The sequence below is a fragment of the Notolepis coatsorum genome (assembly GCF_963971535.1).
Source record: "Notolepis coatsorum genome assembly, chromosome: 14".
Lineage (NCBI taxonomy): Eukaryota > Metazoa > Chordata > Actinopteri > Aulopiformes > Paralepididae > Notolepis > Notolepis coatsorum.
Genome location: NC_140178.1, coordinates 90,564,898 through 90,587,109, shown reverse-complemented (window position 1 = coordinate 90,587,109; position 22,212 = coordinate 90,564,898). Strand labels below are relative to the sequence as shown.

The 22,212-nt window shown below is 44.2% G+C and overlaps 1 protein-coding gene across 1 annotated transcript; it reads left to right on the top strand.

The window, feature by feature from the left end:
* Positions 1-37: 37 nt before the first annotated feature.
* On the top strand, positions 38-21,570 carry znf653 (zinc finger protein 653; the record flags this gene model as incomplete). Its single annotated transcript, XM_084329204.1, has 10 exons — positions 38-336; positions 1,065-1,105; positions 1,649-1,975; positions 6,393-7,036; positions 9,378-9,606; positions 11,946-12,015; positions 16,162-16,279; positions 17,018-17,132; positions 18,894-18,993; positions 21,405-21,570. The coding sequence occupies 10 exons, from the start codon at positions 38-40 to the stop codon at positions 21,568-21,570; spliced, it is 2,109 nt and encodes a 702-aa protein (XP_084185330.1).
* Positions 21,571-22,212: the final 642 nt, after the last annotated feature.

Genomic DNA, 22,212 nt, shown 5'->3' with positions numbered 1-22,212 from the left:
CTCCTCTGGCAGCATCACAACAACAGCTGTTGCCAAGATGGCGGAACGCTATGCAGAAGACGGTCCCTTGGACACCCATCATCAGACCGGAGACCCGGTGAAGACGACGGCGTTGAGGCGCTGCAGAGGACGCCCGCGGCTCACGGACTCCGACCGGGCGCAGAGACGCCTCGAGTCCCGCAAGAAGTACGACGTCAGACGGGTGTACCTGGGAGAGGCGCACCGGCTCTGGAGCGAGCTGCGGCGGCGCACAAGTCTGAGTGACGCCGGACTGGCCGAGTATCTAATCCTGCTCAACTCAACCTATGGGGAGAAGTATCAACAGAAATACTGCGGGTAGGTCCCACCATTTACCCCTACGATGCTGAATAGTTGGATGTTATTAACCATTTTAAAGGACGTTATTGCAACAAGAGAGGATGCCAGGAGGATAGACAGCACATGACAGTACAGTACAGCTCAATACATACAATTGTTAAGAGGATGCAGACCTGAGAAAGACTTTCGTCTTGTTTCCATCAGGGTCCCCCATTTTCAATTCATCATATGACACACATGACATACAGATAGACAGTACTGCTACATCTATACATTTATGACGTACCAGATTTTCAAATACAGTACTGTTTGTGATACTAAAAAAATCCAGAAGAAGAGTATACATTTGACATAGAAAAAAAAGCTCAGCTCCTCCTTTTCAGCTCTGACACTGACAGTCAGGCACACTCAATTTGTACTTTTGACCACCTTTCTGGGTTTCATTGTGCAGGTTTTATACCCCTCTATAGCATGCCCAGGTATCCAGTGTTGTTAGTCAAGTCGAGTCTTAAGTCAACAAGCCCAAGTTCAAGTCACTAAAGCACCAGCCCACGCCCCAGAAGTTACTATTTAGCAATTTTCGAAAAGAAAAACACTTAAATATTTCAAGAATATTCAAGTCCCAGTCGAGTCTCAAGCATAGCCGCTTCAGAGTGGCAGATGGTCAAGTCGTAGCTACTACAACAAGACTGACTGCCTTGTATCTAAACAATGACACAGGTTTTCTCTTGATTCTTGTCTGCCAGGAAGAAAATCGCTCCAGAGGAATCGGCGAAGCAGAAGAAAGGTACTTTGGCTGGGTGTGATGATGCAGGCCGATACGTTTGAGTGTTTCCGGAAAAAGCAAAGCTCCCAATTCACTAACCATTGTTCCTTTTAATTGATTGATTGATTGACTGATACTTCATTGATCCTTGAAGAGGAAGTGGGTGCAACAGCAACTCCTGCACAGATACACAGAAAACCAACACAGAGTACATTGGGCATGGCTACAAGATACGGAGTTGGACCTCTGACGTTACACGAAAGAAGAAGAAGCTTAGAGTGTCATATCTGGCGGGTTTTATACACATATTGCAGTCGCCTCCTAATTGTCCATTCATACACTCATAGGACGTGATGTATATAAGTGGAAGTCCACCTCTCTAGTCATATACCATCAATAGATACTTAAAAGCATGAATATACTATCAATCAATGGACTAAATGATAAAATACTACCATATGAGTGATGAAAGCAGTAACAAATAATGATATAGCGTTCTATAAAAGCATTCAAAATATATCCTCAATAAATAGGTCAATGAGTAAATATCTTTTCCTTCCACAGGGAGAAAGGAGAGAGTGTCCAGCCTCCACAGCTTAGTGTCCTGGTATCAGGAACACTCCCAGTCCTGCCCCCATGAGCCGACGCTCAGAGCCCTGGAGCCTCAGCCCGGCTTCTCCACCGCTGCCACCTGGCAGTGCGACGCCGACCACTTGTTCGTGCAGTACCTCTTCTCGCCACAGAGGGAGGACAGCGAGTCGGAGCTGGAAGGACAGACGGACAAAGAGGGCGAGGAAGAGAGCGCGATTACAATAGAAGCGGCGCCGTTGGCTAAAGGGGTCATGACCAGGATGAGGAGAAAGGAGGCCAATGGTTATGAACAGCTGGCAGGTACAGAGAGATTCAAGGGATGGCATTGAATTATCAACCAGAACAGCAACAGCCAGAGTCTATAGCTTTATCAACCAGCACCTCAACAATCTATAGCTTTATCAACCAGCACATCAACAATCTATAGCTTTATCAACCAGCACCTCAACAATCTATAGCTTTATCAACCAGCACATCAACATCCAGAGTCTATATATAGCTTTATCAACCAGTATCTTTAGCTATTTTTACAGTTCTATGAGACTCATTTCTAGGGCCTTTTGACAAAGGATATCTGACAAAACGTTGGGCCTTTTTACTCAAAACAGTACACTGAGACTCATTTCAATTAAAACTATGCTTGCATGGGCACATATTACAATTACAATGAGTGAGACGATGCAAAACAATCTACACAATCTACATAAATCCTGTGGGCCTTTTGGTGGCCCAGAACATTTCCCTGGTGTGTCGGTAGTAGCCTACTTGCATGGGGGGTGAGAGCCACACAACCATTTAGATTTTAGATGACCTTACTCCTAGAACCCACCTCTCCCCTGCCCATTTTGACAACCTGGGATGGCTTAGAGTAGACGACAGAGTACAGCAACTTGCAATGGGCCTGGTCTACAAGATGCACTACGCCACTAAGGTACCCATGTACATGTTGAAATACTTCCCAAAGGTCAGTGAATACCACGATCACAACACCAGAGGGAGCTCCACAAATCATGTTCAACCCAGATTCGGCTCAAACAAGGGACTAAACACGTTTAGCAATAGACCTATCTCAAACCCTGCCCCTTTTATTGATCCTCCAATCACAGCTGTCGCTTGAGGAAGTCCGAGGTAAGCGACAGCTGTGATTGGAGGATCAAGAAAAGAGGGCAGGGTTTGAGATAGGTCCATTATGCCACAACAATGTGGAACGCCCTACCCACCCACCTACCTTCAAAACCGCCCTCAAAGAGCAAGTTTTCAAGTTTCAAGTTTCTTTAATAGTTGTCATACAGAAGTACAGAATACTTTCATACAAAATGCTTCTTACTGTTACGCTCCAGAGACTGTGCTAGACAAGATAGTATCAAATAACATAGTATAGCATGTAAATTAGAAGTAGAAAATGAGGTCCCAGTGTTCAGTATAGACATATGTACAATGTTCGATGCAGAATAGACGTAACTGAGTTACCATATAATATACAATACTATGCAGTGTACTAATGTACAATACTATATAGTGCAAAGCAGAAATGGGATGAGGTACAATTTAGGTACAATTTTCAGTAAGGTGTACGAGTTGTAGTGCAATCCTTCATCAATAAATATAAAGTGTGGGGAGTGGGTGCTACAGTGTTTGTTTAAAGTGAGTGTGTGCTATAAAGTGTGGGGAGTGGGTGCTACAGTGTGTTTGTTTAAAGTGAGTGTGTGCGTGTGGATGTGTGTGCTATGTGCGTTTGATGGTTGTTGTTGTGTAGTGTTCATTGTTCGTTGAGCAGCCTGATGGCCTGGGGATAGAAGCTTCTTCTGAGTCTTTCTGTGCTCGCCTTGAGACTCCGGTATCGCTTGCCTGACCGCAGCAGTTCAAAGAGGCAGTTGTTTGGGTGACTGGAGTCTTTAATGATTCTCTTAGCCTTGCCCCTGCACCGCTTGTTGTAAATGTTCTGGAGGGTGGGGAGCCCCCCTCCAATTGTGCGTTCGGCTGAACGTGTCACTCTTTTTAGTCTGCTTCGGTCTTGTGCAGTGCTATTCCCAAACCAGGAGGTGATGTTGCCAGTCAGGATGCTCTCTATTGTACATGAGTAGAAGTTCTTAAGGATCTTCTGACTGACTTGGAACTTCCTTAGGCGCCTGAGGAAGTAGAGGCGTTGTCGTGCCTTCTTCACAACACTGTCAATGTGTGTGGTCCATGTCAAGTCCTCGGATATGTGGGCTCCGAGGTACTTAAAGCTGTTGACTCTCTCAACCGGTGCCCCGTCGATGCTGAGGGGGCTGTAGTCCTTGACCCCCGACCTCCTGAAGTCCACAATCATCTCCTTTGTTTTGCTGACGTTCATGGAGAGGCTGTTTTCCTGGCACCATCCCGCCAGGACCTTGACCTCTTCCAGGTAGGCCCTCTCGTCGTTGGCAGAGATCAGGCCCACCACCACTGTGTCGTCAGCAAATTTGATGATTTGACAGTCGTGTGTGTACAGGGAGTAGAGGAGGGGACTCAGAACACAGCCCTGGGGGGCCCCTATGTTGAGGGTGATGGATGAGGAGGTGCAGTTGCCTGCTCTCACCACCTGGGGTCTGCCCGTCAGGAAGTCCAAGACCCACTGGCAGAGGTCATAGTTCAAGCCCAGGTCCCTGAGCTTGGCTATGAGTTTGGAGGGGACTATGGTATTGAATGCTGAGCTGTAGTCGATGAACAGCATTCTCACATAGTTCCCCTGCCTCTTGTCCAGGTGTGATGCTGCTGTGTGCAGCACATGGGCTATGGCGTCCTCCGTGGACCTGTTGGGGCGATATGCAAATTGCAGGGGGTCCAGGTTGATGGGGAGGGAGGAACAGATGTAGCCCTTCACTAGCTTCTCAAAGCACTTCATGGCTATGGAGGTGAGGGCTACAGGGCGGTAGTCGTTGAGGCAAGCGGGCGTAGATTTTTTGGGTACAGGGATGATGGTGGATTTCTTCAGACAGGTGGGGATGACAGCCTGTTCCAAGGACAGGTTGAAGATGTCAGTGAATACCGGGGCCAGTTGGTCGGCACAGACTTTTAGGACGCGGCCGGGGATGCCGTCCGGTCCTGCTGCCTTCCTGATATTCACTTTTTTAAAGATCCTTCTCACCTCATGCTCTGTTACCCTGAACACTGAGTCTCCATCAGCAGACCCCCCCCCCCCATTGCCGTGGTTTGTAGGCTGGTGTTGTTATTCACAGCCTCAAACCTCGCATAGAAGGAATTGAGATAATTTGCTAAGGAGATGTCACTGTTCAGTTTGAGGGAGGTGCCTTTGTAATCTGTCATTGTTCTGAGGCCCTGCCACATGGCTCTAGAGTCAGCCTGTTCAAACTGAAGTTCAACTTTATCCCTGTAACGCCGTTTTGCCTCTATTACTGCTCTCCTGACGTTGTATCTTGCCGTCTTGTGTTCTTCCATATCGTTAACGTTAATATCGCCTAATCTATGTTTTAAATTATGGCTGTGTCTAATCTGCCCGTCGCTTATCAAAGAACACTTTTCCAGTCAGTGCTGTCAAGGCAGATTGTTTTTTTATCGCTTCATTTCCGTTTCAGAGCATTTTGAAAAGCACCCGTTTTGAAATAAAAAACAGTTTATTCTAGACCATTCTGTGATAATCGTCTTTTACTGGAATATTCCAGAACGTTGATATTCGTCGGCCTATTTATGAATCGTTTTCAAATAAACGCTAGATGATCAATATTATACGTGCACGCAAGCACATTCGCGCCGCGCACGGATAATCGCCGTGTTCATTTCCTCTTGGACTTTTCCAGTGAAACCGAAAGAGCCCATTTCACAAAACAGCCTATATCTTCATCAAAATTAGTCTGATTATCCTAACACTGATAACATAGATTCCTTACCTGACATCAGATGGTATCCAACTGGTATATTCCAATTCCTGATCACCATTCGAAAAAATCGATAAGTGTATGGATCCAACGTGATACAGTAGTACACATGATTCCGCGGGGCTGAGAGGCTCCAGAATGAACTGTGGTAACCCCGGCTGGATCAGTGGACTGGAAAATGTGGAGTACCGGATTTTTTTCCCCATCCATTTTCATTGAGTCCATTCCAAAATCCCTTATGTCATCTGGGAGACGATAGGGGGCGCTTTTTTCCACATATGATCGCCGGCGGTGCTCGGGTATACTCGGGTAGGCTCGCGTGATGCAATATGATTTCAGATCGCTAAAAAAAAAAAATAATCAGAGAAATCTCGTGAGTGGCTTTCAACATAACTATCGGAAACCCGATATATCTCGTGTGTGGCAGTTAAAGTGTTGTACATTTGTGTGTATTGAGCCGTACTGTAGTGTACCCATTCTGCAATCTGTTAATACAATTTTCAATCAATCAATCAATCAATCAATTTATTAACATTGTGTGACAATTTAATGTTGGCTATTAAGTCTTGGGTTAAGCGTTGCAACCCCAAACCACAAAATGTTTTGTACTTTTGCTGTAGCTAACTAGCATGGACGGTGCTTTTGAGTTTGGTTATGGTAGCTGTGTCAGTGTGTTACCACAGTTACGTTCCGGAATTGATATTAGGAATGTACATGGCACCAAATCCTCACAGTTCATTATTGCTGTAGTTGCCGTGACCAAATAATCGTCTGTTCCGTCTCTCGTTAACTTTTACTAATTTGCTAATGTGCTTTTTCTTATCTGGCATCTTATCTCATTACTTCCCTCTCCTCTCTAGACGCCGAAGAAAACCTGGATGTTTCCGGGGCTCAGGACACAACCAGGAACCACGGGGTAGAGGCCACACCTCTCTGCCACCTGCCCAGCATGGAGCCTTCCTCGGGGGAGACGCCGCCACAAGACCAGCCCGTCTGGGAGATGGACATGGTGATGGCGAGAGAGGCGGAGGACGGCATGGAGGCATCGTTTCACTCGGTGGGAGAACACCTCCACTCGGAGGAGGAGGAGACGGAGGATCTTAGGGGAGACACTGGAGGGGAGGGGGAGAGACTCGGAGAGGACGGGATGGAGGCATCATTTCACTCTGTGATCGTGGGGGAACACCTCCACTCGGAGGAGGAGACGGAGGATCTGAGGGGAGACCCTGGAGGAGGAGGAGAGGGAGGGGAGGGGGAGACACTCGGAGAGGACGGGATGGAGATGGGCGGCTACGAGTGTGTGGTGATGACGGCGTCGCTAGCGGACAGGCTGGAGGAGGAGGCGGAGGAGGTCGCCATGTTGTCCCAGGCGCTGAGCGGCTCCGCCGGACTGGACCCTCTGGACGACCCGTCGGTACCGCCGCTGCCCATGCAGGTGGCTCTGCAGACGGTGGTGACCAGCTGTGAGATACCAGACCAGGGCGCCACTCTGGAAGGATCGCAGGTGGGCAGTCATTCCAGCTTTCTTCTGTTTATTTGTGGTGGTGGTTGGGGGGCCACGGTAATGTATTGGTATTTATAAATGATCGTGTCACAGATTTCTTTAATATTGTGGATCATGATACACAATTACATTGTAGAAAATCATGATACAATTATTTTTGATTAATATATTATATTAAGTAAATATGAAGTTCTATTTTTCACCAAATGTTGCAGTCCAATATGATGAATATTTATTATATATATCTATCACGTGATAAATATCCACTGTATATTTGAGTTATCTGGTCAGTAGATTCTTTCCAGTAGGGAACCTTCTCAGTGACATTTGACCTCAGAGTCAAATGGTTACAAGACCTCGGAGCCAAATAGTTACAAGACCTCAGAGCCAAATAGTTACAAGACCTCAGAGCCAAATAGTTACAAGACCTCAGAGTCAAATGGTTACAAGACCTCAGAGCCAAATAGTTATATTCACAGATGTAATGGTGAAGCAGAAACATGTAATACAGAAATGTAAAGGTGCTATAGATAACATTCAGCCACTAGATGTCGCACTAGAGCACCAGCATGTCATTTATCCAATCAGGTGCATTCCACATGGGGAAATGGGAAGTAGGGAGGGGATACATGCCTGCAACATGTAAACAACATTAATTTAGGACCCGCAAATCCTTTTAAAATTATATATTAATATATTCATTAATCAATAATATTTTGGGGTGGAAAAGGAATACTTTCTAAAAGCTCTATGGATGTATTATTATAATATATATATATATATATCTTATTTATTATTACTGTACATACCATTTTTATCTATAGCACCTTTAATAAACACATAGTAAGCTGATATTTTAATATACATGTATTGATATTGAAAAAAAATTGAATTTCCATATTGCCCACAACCCTAATGTTGGTAAGATGGTACGTACTACAACATAGTCAGCGGCACAAAAAGACTGCGTACGACATACTACATGCCACAGCACCAATCAGGGTTTCCGTTGTCCGGTAATTACCGTTTTTTTACCAGGGAAATCTGTTGAAGTCCGACATATTTAAATATCTCCGGTCATAATGTCCTGTGAAATTCCCTCTAAGCACAATTTGAATTGTATTAAAATAGTTACATTTGTTTCATTGTTGCTTCACCAAGCAGGTCTAATAATGACAACGATGTGTGTTCCTATATCATATCACGCGCACAGCAAGTTTGCAGCGCGACCTGTGGTTTGCTGATGAGAATGGCGGGGCGGGAGCTTGATGCTGGATTGGGCCTAAAAAAAATTATTGTTTGTTTCCGGTTGCCGACCGACCCTGCCGATTTAGGTGCGACCCAATATATTTTCTGAGTTTAAATTTTTTATTTTTATTTTTTTAAGAATACAGTTTAATAGAAATCTTAGTCAAACCTTTAGTATTATGGATATTAAACATGCTGGCAGAGTACATGCATCCATGTTGTTGTGAACATTTTAATTAAATAAAGAAATTCCCTATCCATAGTCGCCGTGGGAAAGAATAAAAAAAAAAAAAAAAAATCCCTACCTACCCATGGCCTTAACTGACAACCAACAGGAAACAAACAATATTTTTTGTTATGCCTTAGCGAGAATCATGCAACTGCAGAGCTCACAGTTGTGCCCGCACAGTGCAATATTCCAATTCAGCCATTGGCAATTCAGCCACTGGGTGGGTGGCGCTGCTGAGCGGTCCCCAGACCGGACCTGATGGCGCCGCTGGCTCTGAGGCTCTGCAGTTGCATACTATTGGGATTAGTTTATCGCTTCGTTGAACGTTTCAGTGAACCCCACGATAATGTTGCCGTCTCTCTGCCAAATTTCTCAGTTCTTCGCTTGATATAATTAATACAAATGTCCAATATAACGGAATTCGTTAGCTCATAAAAATGTGATTATAACAGACTGCTGTTAATGTCGGGCCGACTGCCCACAGACACCTATTTGATTTCAAGTCAGCAGCAGCACGGAGTCTCGAGGGACTTATTTTATTTGGAATATAATGACTGTATACGCAAAAGTAGCCTAGTTTTAAGTTAAAATATTATAAATCTACATGCCTTGAGGATGTCATTCTTTATATAGCCTGCCTATCAATTGTTTTTAAGCTCAATAAACTGACTGGAATTTCTCACATTTGTCCGGGAGATTGAAATCTTCCAGGACACGGAGACCGGCAACAATATTTTCTAACGGAAACCCTGGCACCAATATATTAACACAATGCTCTTCATATTATGTTATTGGTCAAGTTCTCACCATGTTATATTAGATATCATTGTAAAGACTGTCCATGTCTCACCATGTTACTCCCAGCTCATCATCATCACGGGCACCGGCTACGAGGCTCTGGCGACGGACGGCATCCAGCTCAACATGGGAGACGGAGGCGTAGAGGAGGTCAGCTGTACTGAGGTACTGAGTGCTGTACTGAGTACTGAGGTCACCTGTACTGTCATCGAGGGCGTGGTGAGCTACAACCAGGTCTGCCAGTCAGACACAGACCTCAGGTCAGCAGAGGAAGAGGAAGAGGACTCCATCGCAGGTTTGTTCCCTTCACAATCCACTGAACCTTTTTTTAAACATTTAGACTAACGTAGACCAATTTCAGTTTCATGTCATGAGACAAATCCTGTTCTTGTGCACCTCCTATGTAAGCTTTACCTAATATAATAATAATTTTATTTGTATAGCACTTTTCATACAGAAGTTGCAGTTCAAAGTGCTTCACAACAGTAAAAAAGACAGGCATAAGCGAGCATAAACAAAATAGAGGTAGCAAGTAGGGCTGGGCGATATGGAAAAAAATCATATCGCGATAACGATATGATAATGTTATCATATTTCTCGATATCGATAATTATCGAATTGTCATAAGTATTACATTTTTTTTTTTTTTTTTTTTTAACAACAGATGTATGTTTATTTTGCAGCAATTCTTTGTCATTGCCGCCATCTTTAGTGTTACATCCCCTCACACTCCAGTTCTCAGGCTGCAGCTGGTTTAAAAGCGAAAGTAAACAGGCTTCTCTGCTGGCTGTGGCTCCAGGGGAGTTGAACAGTTCTGGCTCTGCTAGTTTATTTTCGATCTTTTGGCGCTTTTTTGGTGGACAAACCACCGCACATGTGCACCGTGACTCGTGACTGGAGTCTAGTTCTGCTAGCACACATAGCCTACTGTGTACAGACGGTTTCAAACTGTATTTTAAATTAGAAAGCAAACAAAATAAATGGACAAGAGAAAAAGAAATCTCAATTTGGTCAGTATTGTCATTTGGACAAGCAAAGCCATTACTTTAAGTTGCAGGCAAGAAAGACAAGTCTGTTCACTGTCTCTGGTTTTAAAACTGCCCTGTTGCAGTTCACAAAAAATTAAAAATAAAAAAAAAATTTAATTTCGATATTCGATATCTATTATTAAAATATATCGCGATATTTATCGTTATATCGCCCAGCCCTAGTAGCAAGGTAAGGTAAATCACAGTGTTTCTCATTAGGATCTAGCATCCCAATAGGCCTCTCTATTTACAGTTTCATTCAGTAATACAAATAATAAAAATAGAATAGACGGAGTAAAAAAGTGCGGTTTGATTCAGTTTAAAAATAGGCAAAAAATAATAAAATAGAACGGACATAAAATAGTTCTAACATACAACAGGGTATCTAACATTCTCGAAGACACTCTGATGTCACGAGACCGCCGCCATCTTGGTATAGGGGGACCATACGGATTTCTACCATCAAATCCATGCATTGAGCTCCGTTTTTATTACATGTTTTATCACATTCTTGTTCATTTCATAACATTTTCATACGATTTGTTTTGAAAATATTGAGGCCAACATGGCATTTCACTATTTCGAAAGCCTTTCTGGTGATTCTAAGGCGAGATATGAGTCAAAGAAACTCACCCTGATTCCCACGACCACAACATCAGAGCGAGTTAGCCGAACGTTAGCCACCAGCCACTTTTTCCTCTGTGATGGTATAAAACTTCCGATTTGGATTTCTGTTTTTGTCATTAGTATAACGCGTAACACAGCAGCTATTTGGCATTGTGAAGGACTGAAGAAAAGTCTGCTTGATTGTCTTTAATTTGCCGCTTTAACTATCCGTTTCTCCACTAAATAGTGTACACAATGTACCAGGGGGGGCAGTTTCCCCCCACGCTGCAGTTGCGTAGCAATAACAGACAGGAAGTTGACTTTGAGAATACAACAGAGCAGTGCATCAGTTTTGAATTACAACAGAGCAGCGCTCTTAAACACGTTCACTCACATTCACAGACTTTTCTAGGGGCAGAGAGAGGAGAGAGAGGACCTGGCTAGGGTCTTTGCTCAGGGCAGTAGGGTTTGGTCCTAGATGGCCTAGTTATGGTCTTTGCTGAGGGCAGTAGGGTCTGGTCCTAGACGGCCTAGTTATGGTCTTTGCTCAGGGCAGTAGGGTCTGGTCCTAGACGGCCTAGTTATGGTCTTTGCTCAGGGCAGTAGGGTCTGGTCCTAGACGGCCTAGTTATGGTCTTTGCTCAGGGCAGTAGGGTCTGGTCCTAGACGGCCTAGTTATGGTCTTTGCTCAGGGCAGTAGGGTCCATATGAGTGCCCCTTATAAAACTATGAAGAACTCTGGTGTAAGCGTCCCTCTGACGTGATTTCTTTGGTTAAATGACATATTGAAAGTATCTCTTTAGAGCACACATGCAGCCAGGAAATAGAAGCCAGTGAAACGATATATTTAGATTTCTCTATCTAAAAAAACGTATCCTGGGACCTAAAGACAAATGCTGTTGACCCCTGTCCTACACGCCTCTGTCTGAACATGGTAATGGTTGAAGGGATTTGTACGTTGACGTGTTTTTTGTTGTTGTCGTAACCTCTCTACCAACAGATCTGAATGAGAAACAGCTCCTGCAGCCCACAGTGGAACCTCTGGAGCCGAGTTGTGAGACCTTCCACAGGTCAGTCATCCGACTCGCAGGATGTTGATGATGTGTATAAAGTCCAATGCACATGGTGGGCGATTTTTGCCAGGCGACCGATTTTTTAAAGCCAGGCGACCGACAGAATTCTATCGCTTCCATTGTTATGAATGAGAGAAGCCACACAGCAGGAGATTTTCGAGCGACGATCGCGCAGCAACTTCTGTCGCCTGGCTATTTCTTTTTTTTAGGCAGACAGGCGACACAGCAAGGACAATGAGGAAATAACATGACTTCTACTGGTGTATCATTTGTAATATTTAATTTATCAATACATTCATTGATCAATAACCTACGTATTATTACCATGCTACTTATGTTAATTATTAATTAACAGGAACAATTTAAATAAATAATGTTAGTTGGAGAAGGGATGTCTCCCCCCTGATGTCCCGGTAACATTACATCCACGCCGGTTTGGCTTTAGTATTTTGTAGTCTGGTGAAAACGCACCTTCTGGATCAATATTTCCAACTCTCTCACACAGTTTGCACGAATATACTCGTTATTGGCAGTCAATGAGTTATTAATGCTGCTGTCATAGCAACTCATAGGCAATGTTCCCTCTTATTTTTTCCCGGTCTGAGCAAACACTCAAACCTCCTGAGCAGACATCAGCAACTACTGAGCAACATACATCACCTGCCGATTAACCCGTTAGTTGATTAGCGGCGGTTTGTAAAAAATCTGAGAATCTTAATTTCCCTCAATGTCTAACATAAAAATCTATACATTTTGCTGATACACAGAGAAATAATACAAAAGGGCATATTATATTCCTTAATCAAATATTTATTTGACCATTGATTGACGATACAGAGCAAAGTCCTTACTTTGGCGGCGGCGGTGTGAGTCGTGTCACTAACTTTTGTCTTTTTAGGAGGCTGACTCGTCATTATTTTATTAAGTGAATTATAATGCGACTTCAAGGGTGACCATATTGTGATTTTTTTTTTTAAAGAGGACACTCTGCCTTCAGCCTCAAGATACTTAATGATACTCAAAGTTTACTCAAAGATGCCTTATCATTTTTTTTGGTCCACTTTTTCTCCCATTTTCTATATTTTCTCCCATCCCAATTTCGTATCATCCAATTCAACCCTCCCCTGTCACGGACGCTGTTTCTTGCCTCCCACAAGCTGGCTGCAATGTGGATATGTGGATGTGTCATACATAGCACAAGTCCCCTCCGGTACTTGAGGTAACAGCAGTCGCATCTTTTCACCTGCGCAGCTCGATCTCTCAGTGGCGAGGAGTAACGCGTGGGAGGCTCACGCTGCCCCCGACACTTCCTGATTCTACTGCGCAGGCGCACCAACCGACCTGTAGGAGTCGCTGTCCACAACGCCCGATCCCCACCCATCAGTTTCCCACCCCCTAATACGGCCAATGTGTATTAGTACGGACGACCAGCTAAACTGAAAGCAAATGTGGAGCGCTGGGCTCGAACTGACGAGCCCAGCGTATAACTATACAACTATAAAGTCTATATCCTAGCAACGGCTGTGAGCCCATAGCAATGCCGCCCTATCTCTTAACACTTTCAATGCCAACGACGCAATATGTCGTTTATTCATGCCGACCGTTCATTGCCAACGACGCGATATGTCGTTTGTTTTTTTATTAGCGATTTTAATTCATATTTCATCAATCTAGTCTCACGTTAGTGCTGCAAACTCTCTCTGAGTTCCATTGGGAAAAGACCGCCCCCTATCGTCTCCCTGTGGTACTGCACCCATTTGGAATGGATTGCATGAAAACATATGGGGGGGGGTGAATCCAGCATCCTCATCTTACTTCTCGGCCAAGCCACCCGAGGGGATCCAAGTCATTTCCGAGCCCCAAAACAGCGTGGAATACATATTTCCAGTACCCAGCATTGGATCAATAAACGCGATCGGTATTTGGAATGGCGATCAGGAATTGGAATAATCTTTTTGGAGAACATCTGATCTGAGGTAAGGAATCTATTTTACCAGTCTGTAAGATCCTGATCAAACTGGCCAGTATCACGTCTTCGTCTGTTTGGCCCTCCATCCAATTCCTCTGCGTTGTGTCATTTTAATGGTCCTGACGTCTCCGATACTGGCGGATAAGATCCTTATCTCCCCCGTTAGTGCAATCCATAAACCATACTAATTCTCCACCTCCGTAAGAATTCGACACTTCGACACCGTGAAATACCTTATGAGGAAAAGCATTGTTTTATTGCTATAAACAGAACCTCATAATCAGATGTTATCAGATGTTATCAAATTGTATCGTCCTTGAAGAGTCTATTCTAATGATCTTTCGGTGTGTTCGTCTATCGTCCTTTTGTTATTCAGTCCAATAGTGTTCAGGCCTGGTCTTCAGCCTAACCCTCCTCGCGTTAGCCGAAGCTAGTGATGATGTGGCATTCTTCCCCCCCCCCCCCCCCCTCAATGAGAGGAGAGAGTGTCTTCTGTGTGATCAGTCCTACTCGCTCTTGGTCAGATTCTAGTCTGCCTTACACCCGGAAACACCGTTCGACTTATAGATGTTCGTCGTCGCAACGACGGCCCCGCCTTCTGGTTGTCATGCGACGTGTTGTCATGACAACTGCGTTAATAACCTTTACACACATTAAACGTTTCATTCACTGTTGCATTAAGATGAACCTCTCTCCCTCCTGCTCTGGGAGACACTCGCTCTTATCTCAGATGTTCTTACAAGGAATGTAAACAAACATTCTCTCGCTGGCAGTGTGCCTCACAACAATCACCCTGCTCTACTGAACCACCGTCTCCTGCTTCCACCGTCCGCATGCACTTCGACCTCTCTGACCCGGCACCGTTTTAGCTGTGGTCACTCCCCCCAATCTATACATCACATACATTGAAAAAGCACCCCAAATCCTTCAGTCTTAGGATAATCAGAGCTATTTCACAGAGATATCAGCATGTGCCCTGTGTGTGTGTGTGTGCGATCAGGAAATAAGAGATTCGATTTTTCAGCTCGCTTCTCTAGCGTGCATAAGTACACATATACTATCGATAATCTAGCGTTTATTTGAAAACGATTCATAAATAGGCAGAAAAATGACAGTTTTTTGTGTATTCCAGAATATGCCAGTAAAGGGCGTTTATCACATAATCTTTATATTTTCCTGAAACTTTCAAAAAACAAGAGTTTTTCAAAATGGTATAAAACTGAAATGAAAATAAAAAACCATCCGTTTTGACAATGTTGACTGCAAACAACTCATTGATAAGCGACGGCCAGATTAGACACACAGCCATAATTTAAGACATAGTTTATGCGTTTGCAAATATGAGAGCTCCATCATTGAAGTGGGTGGTGGCAAGGAAGCACTAAAGCTTGCACTGAGCTCCGGCATTGAAAGTGTTAATGGAATGTTGACGTTATCCCTAGCTATGAGTGACCTTGACTGGGCTTCTTATCTCGCTTCTAGCCACCCTGGCTCCTGCCCAGAGCACCCCGTCTGTCTCTACCGTTTCAGAGTTTAACACACAAGAGGATCCGTTAAAACTAAATATCTGTATAGATATTTACATTACATACACATATGAAAACCATCGATATCTCTCAATCTTCTATGTATATGTGTGTATATATATATACACTGTATATATATATATAAGATAATGTTTTCAGTCTGTTCACCTCATTCCATTAATATTTATTGCAGCAAAATGGGATTCAAATAATTGTGATATATCACTCATCCCCTATTTTCCTCACCCCTACTAAATCATATTGCAAGATGGTCTTTGTCGATTCATTAGCACCTTTTTGGGTCACCTGTGGGGAGGATTCAGGGCCAGTGTCTGTCCTAAAGGTCTGCAAACCACTACATTTTTGCTCCAGGTGTACAGTAATAAGGGACCAGAAGGATCACTGTGTGAAGGCAAAAAGTTCAATGTAGCTCAAAATTGTCATGTGAAAATAATATAGCATTACATGTGCGGTATATTCCATTCACAAATTGCCTTTCACTTGGATGAGGATGTTGGGCTACTTTGCTCACAACACTGTCACTTGGATGAGGACGTTTGGCTACTTGGCTCACAACACCGTCAGTTTGAGAACCGTTGCTGTAAATGCTCCTGAGGATTAACCTAACAGCATCTGTCTCTTGTTCAGGATCCGGTCCAGCAGAAGCAGACGAGGTCCCGTCATCGAGGAAGACGGCATGCTGAAGATGTTTCACTGCCCGTATGAAGGCTGCAGTCAAGTCTATGTAGCCATCAGCAGTTATCAGGTATGTTTATGTTATTTTATCACATATGTCTTGCACTGATTGTCTGACTGTCCCAACAATTCCAGAAAAGTAGTTTTGTAGGTACCGGTATTCTTAATGGTAATTTATAGTTTGTAATTTCCTGGAAAATGGGGGCATATACAAATTTAGCATCCAATGAAATGTTTTCCGGAATGACATTTACAGCACATTGTAACTGAGCTGCACTCGGCCTCTTTAACTAATTTGAAGCTTACTAGCTAATGTTACTAATGTGGCGTAACATTGCTAACATGCGTTGCTAACATTAGCTTGCTAGCTAATGGGTCGCCCGTAATGCACATTCTGCACTATTGGCTACTGTAAATGCCAATCAATATCCACAACCAGTCCCTCCCTAGCTTCCTGTTCTGCATAAATATGTGGAATCAAATAGCATTCTGCGAGCCGTTTCATGGGGACTTTAAGAGTGTTCTTCGCTTAACCCTTTCACTGCCACACTACCAAAGGGTTAACCCTTTCACTGCCACAACACATAAGGTTAACCCTTTCACTGCCACACGACAAAGGGTTAAAGGGCCACATTGCCGATTTTCACGTGTTCGTGTCTCCAGAGCTCTGCTGAAACGGATGCCATCCCCCGGAGGAGAGCAGACCTCTAGTGACCTGCAGACACCGTTTCCTCAAGGGTCTCTGCAGTTCACTAGAGGTCTCTCTTATATTGATGGTTATAATAATCCTCTTTCTCTCTCTCTGTAGAACCACGTCAACCTGGTGCACAGAAAGGGCAGGACCAAGGTTTGCCCCCAACCAGGCTGCGGAAAGAAGTTCTATCTGTCAAATCACCTTCATCGCCATATGATCATCCATTCAGGTGGGTGTACACACACACACACACACACACACACACACACACACACACACACACACACACACACACCCTAGCATATACATATTTAATGAAATAAGAAAAAAGAAGGGTTAATAATTTTTTTCTTTTTTTACTATTATGCACTTTGCTACTAAGTAATCTACCTTGCATATACTACTACCTACCAGGGGAGGAAACTAACTTTTTGGCTTACCAGCCAACTGGCGAGTATCTGATTTTTTTTACCAGACAAACTGATTTTTTACCAGCCCAAAAAAATCGCTAATTGTGATAATTACTTCTTTGTATGTCTTTGTCTAAATTGATTTTCAATCATAGTAAAAATCACACCGTGTCTCTACTCTTTAAAATATTTATTAGCATAAAACATTAATAACAGTCTCTACTCTTCACAATATTAGCATACAACATGTATTAATCACACTGTCTCTACTCTTCAAAATATTAGGATATCACATATTAACATGAAAGAGGGAACTATTCTGGACTGGGTTGGGCTGAACTAGGCAGTGAAAGATGCTGGGCTGGACTGGACTAGGTTGGACTGGTCTAGGTTGGACTGAGTTGGGCAGTGAAAGAACCAAGCATTTCACTGTAATGTAATAGCTAAATAAAACAACTTGACTTGTTACATTTGCACTCTGGTTGTATGCCAAATGTATTCTGGTTGTACTGTACTTGTGCTGTAAGATGACGATACATTGGAACCGAATCGACAACGCTAGGGGTTCAGCAGGTGTATTCTGAATGCCAAGTATGACAACATCACCGTTGTGAAGGGCATAATGGGCGAGTGGTGATATGGGGGAAACCCGGTAATAATAAAATGTCACTCGGCTGCATTTAAGCAAAGCCGCTCAGTATAGTCCACTATGTTGAACGCGCGTTATGGTAGCTTGTTACATGCTAGGTAGCTAGCCGGCTAATGCTGGTGCCTGGTTGACTTGTCATTCTCATCCGACTCGAAGGAGACGCGTCGCATGCTGTTGTTCGCCCCCATGTCAGACCGCACTGATATCCGAAAGCGACGACACTACATGCAATTATTTTCATCCACTGATGTGTTTTTGTCTAAGTTTGTCTACGTTGTCAAGCCGGTGGCAGGAGTCTGTAGGTCCGCGCGCAGTGATCTGTCCACTTCCCCTAGATGGGCGGCATCTTCTAGAAAATGAGTGTTCATTGGAGGAGCTTAGAGCGCATCTGTACAACGATGATGTTCATTGGTTATGGTTGGATTGAGGCGCAAATGGGAGGAATCAAGGGGGGAGTCAGAGTTCGGCTTGTGCCAGTGAGCGAATCAGCAGATTGCAGAATGATTTTTTTTCTTTGTTTTGTAATTACAAGTACTCGCCAGACTGGCGAGTGCTCTTCATGAATTACTCGCCAAACGTAAAAAATACTCGCATTTGGCGAGTAAAGTGGCCTAATTTCCTCCCCTGCTACCTACTATGCTAAAATGTCTATACTACTATTGCACCCTAGACTGTAGCACTGTTCATAGAGTTGTACCCTTCCTGCTGACTTGTTGTACAGAACTTAAGTCCCCTTGTATACAAGCGTCAGCTAAATGACGAAATGTACATTTTATGTAATTAAAAAATTATAATCATATTTCCAGGTGCTGGAAGAAACGGTACATCCAGACTGGACATGTGCTCTGATGAAAGGTCACGTTGGCCCGAAAGGAAATTAAATTCCGTTGAAATGTAAATTAAATTGAACAAAATTATTCTTATTCCCCAGGAGTCCGAGACTTCATCTGTGAGACGTGTGGGAAGTCGTTCAAGCGCAAGAATCACCTGGAGGTTCACAGGCGGACGCACACGGGAGAGACGCCGCTTCAGTGAGTGAACCAACGCTCGACGCACGGCTCCACATTTTTTACCTTCTGTAGTGTGGTAGTGAAAGGGTTAACCGTTTGGTAGTGTGGCAGTGAAAGGGTTAAACACGCACTGTTGGGTGGCTGGGTAGCGTAGAGGTTGTTGTGGAATCTTTAAATCAGCCAAACAGTGAAGCTGTAGAAATTCAGATAGTTTATTATCTGTTTCCATGGCCATAGACTAGAGTATGATCAGTTTATCATCAGAGACACACGAGCGTCTGACCAGAAAGTGACAGAGAGCTTTGGTCAGACTGACTTACCATTAACACTTTGAATGCCATCCACGAGTTTTCTTGTGTTTACCCCCCGCGGGTTGAATGCCCACTCACGAGAATATTTGTTTTATTCGTTTATTTTTTTTATTAGCGATCTGAAATCATATTGCATCAAGCGTCCCTACCGTTGGAGATCCAGTCACCCCAGGCGCTCGGATGTGAAAAAAGCGCCCCCTATCGTCTCCCAGATGGTAAATCACCCTTTTGGATTGGACTCAATGAAAATGAATGAGCCGCTGCGAATATGTGTTTTACTGTATACACGATGGATCAATCAAATGAGCGATTTTTTCGAATGGCGATCGGGAATTGGAATAAACCATTTGGATACCATCTGATCTCAGGTAAGGAATCTATGTTATCAGTATTAGGATAATCAGACTCGTTTTCACAGAGATATAAGCTTTTATGTGATTATGGTGATAGGCTGTTTGACTCTGCTCACTGTCAGGAAATAGGAGAATCGATTTTCAACTGGCGGCACGAGCGTGCGTGCGTACACATATACTATCGATCATCTAGCGTTTATTTGAAAACTATTCATAAATAGGCCGAAAAATTACAACGTTCTAGAATATTCCAGTAAAAGGCGATTATCATAAAATGTGTTTTTCCGTGAAAACGAGTGATTTTCAAAATGCTAGAAAACGGAAATGAAGCGATAAAAAAACAATCTGCCATGACAATGTTGACTGGAAAATTAGTCTTTGATAAGCGACAGGGCAGATTAGACACATAGCCATAATTTAAAACATAGATTAGGCGATATTAACGTTAACATTGGAGTGGATGTGGGCATTCAAGGGGGTAAAAAGGAAAACACGGCTGGCTCCCAAAAGTACAAAGTTGACACGATGTCAAAAGAAATTAATAACAGATCTGACATGAAATGAAAGGTAAACAAAAATGCCCTAGAGAGAAAATGAAAACAAAAGATGGGTCTAGGGCTTTGTTATGTCTCACACAAGAACTGGAGTTGAAAATAACCTTGGCCGTGTCATATCTCCTGGCCCTTTTGGCTGTTGTTTAAAGAAACACTGTCAGACTGTTGCCCTAGTGTCTTGAGCTGTATACTAGTTAAACTATTGTTAACTAGTCAAGGCTGTACAGAGAATATGTATTTAACACAGATGGACATGATAATATTTTCCAAGACAAGGTCTAAGCACTCGCCTGTCACCACAGTGGGAAGCCGGTGGGGTAAGAGGCCCTAGTTGTTGCCATAGCGACTCCTACTGTGCCTGTTCAGCGGGGAGGGGATCTGGGGGAAGATAGCATGAACCTCTGCACGCATTACGTTCCCCCAGTGAAACTCCTCGCTGTCGGGTGAAAAGAAGCGACTGACGACTCCACATTATCGGAGGAGGCATGTGATGGTCTACAGTACACCCTCCCCAGACCGACAGTAGGGCAGCCCAACGATCAGGAAGGGAGTTGGCAGAACGACAAAATTTGGGGGATGGGAGGAAAAGATAGAAAGGCAAAAAAAAACACACGTGTTAAGATTTCCATATCATTTGGAATGAGGATGGTGTTGAACAATGCCTGAATAAGTATGTCTGTCATGTTACAATGTCGTCTGTCCTCCTAATCTACCCTACAATGCAAAGCATGTTTTTCTGCTGTTATTCAAAATGTACATCACAATATGGTACGTTCCTGTATGTGTATCCTGCATCTCTTCCTACTGACTTTAGGCGTGGTTTAGACGTTGGTTTAGTATTTGGTGCTTTGCTGCAGTTCGTTTCCACACACGGAAAACTCAAATCTTCTTGTTTGATACAAATCTATTGTTAAAACATTGCTATCAAACATAAATTTAGGTTCAGGAGTTTAGTAGGGGACTTGACTTTCTTTGGCCAGGAGAAGAATCAACCCCCCCCCCCACCCCTTTCTGTGAGCTTGCCTTCTGGAAAAAGGGGGCAGGGGTTGTGGCGAAGGGCAAACGGGTGACAGGTGTGAGGCGGGAGGAAGGGGAGGATACAGGGGGGAGGGAGAGGTGTGAACAGAGGCCTCAAAGGAAACTTCCACAGAATCGAGGGTGGCTTTTGAAAAACCTTGGACCCAGTGATTCACTCGGCTCTTCTCCCCCCCTAGGTGTGAGATATGTGGCTACCAGTGCCGCCAGCGTGCCTCCCTGAACTGGCACATGAGGAAGCACGCGTCAGAGGCCCACTACAACTACACCTGCGAGTACTGCGGCAAGCGCTTCGAGAGGCTGGACAGCGTCAAGTTCCACAAGCTCAAGAGCCACCCGGACTAGCAGGCGACCTAACAGCGGTGTATCACAGCTGGCTAGAGGGCACATCACAGCTGGTTAGAGGGCGTATCACAGCTGGTTAGAGGGCGTATCACAGCTGGCTAGAGGGCGTATCACAGCTGGTTAGAGAGCGTATCACAGCTGGCTAGAGGGCGTATCACAGCTGGTTAGAGGGCGTATCACAGCTGGTGAGAGAGCGTATCACAGCTGGCTAGAGGGCGTATCACAGCTGGTTAGAGGGCGTATCACTGCTGGTTAGAGGGCGTATCACAGCTGGTTAGAGGGCGTATCACAGCTGGTTAGAGAGCGTATCACAGCTGGCTAGAGGGCGTATCACAGCTGGTTAGAGAGCGTATCACAGCTGGCTAGAGGGCGTATCACAGCTGGTGAGAGGGCGTATCACAGCTGGCTAGAGGGCGTATCACAGCTGGCTAGAGGGCGTATCACAGCTGGTTAGAGGGCGTATCACAGCTGGTTAGAGAGCGTATCACAGCTGGTTAGAGAGCGTATCACAGCTGGTTAGAGGGCGTATCACAGCTGGTTAGAGGGCGTATCACAGCTGGTTAGAGAGCGTATCACAGCTGGCTAGAGGGCGTATCACAGCTGGTTAGAGGGTGTATCACAGCTGGCTAGAGGGCGTATCAC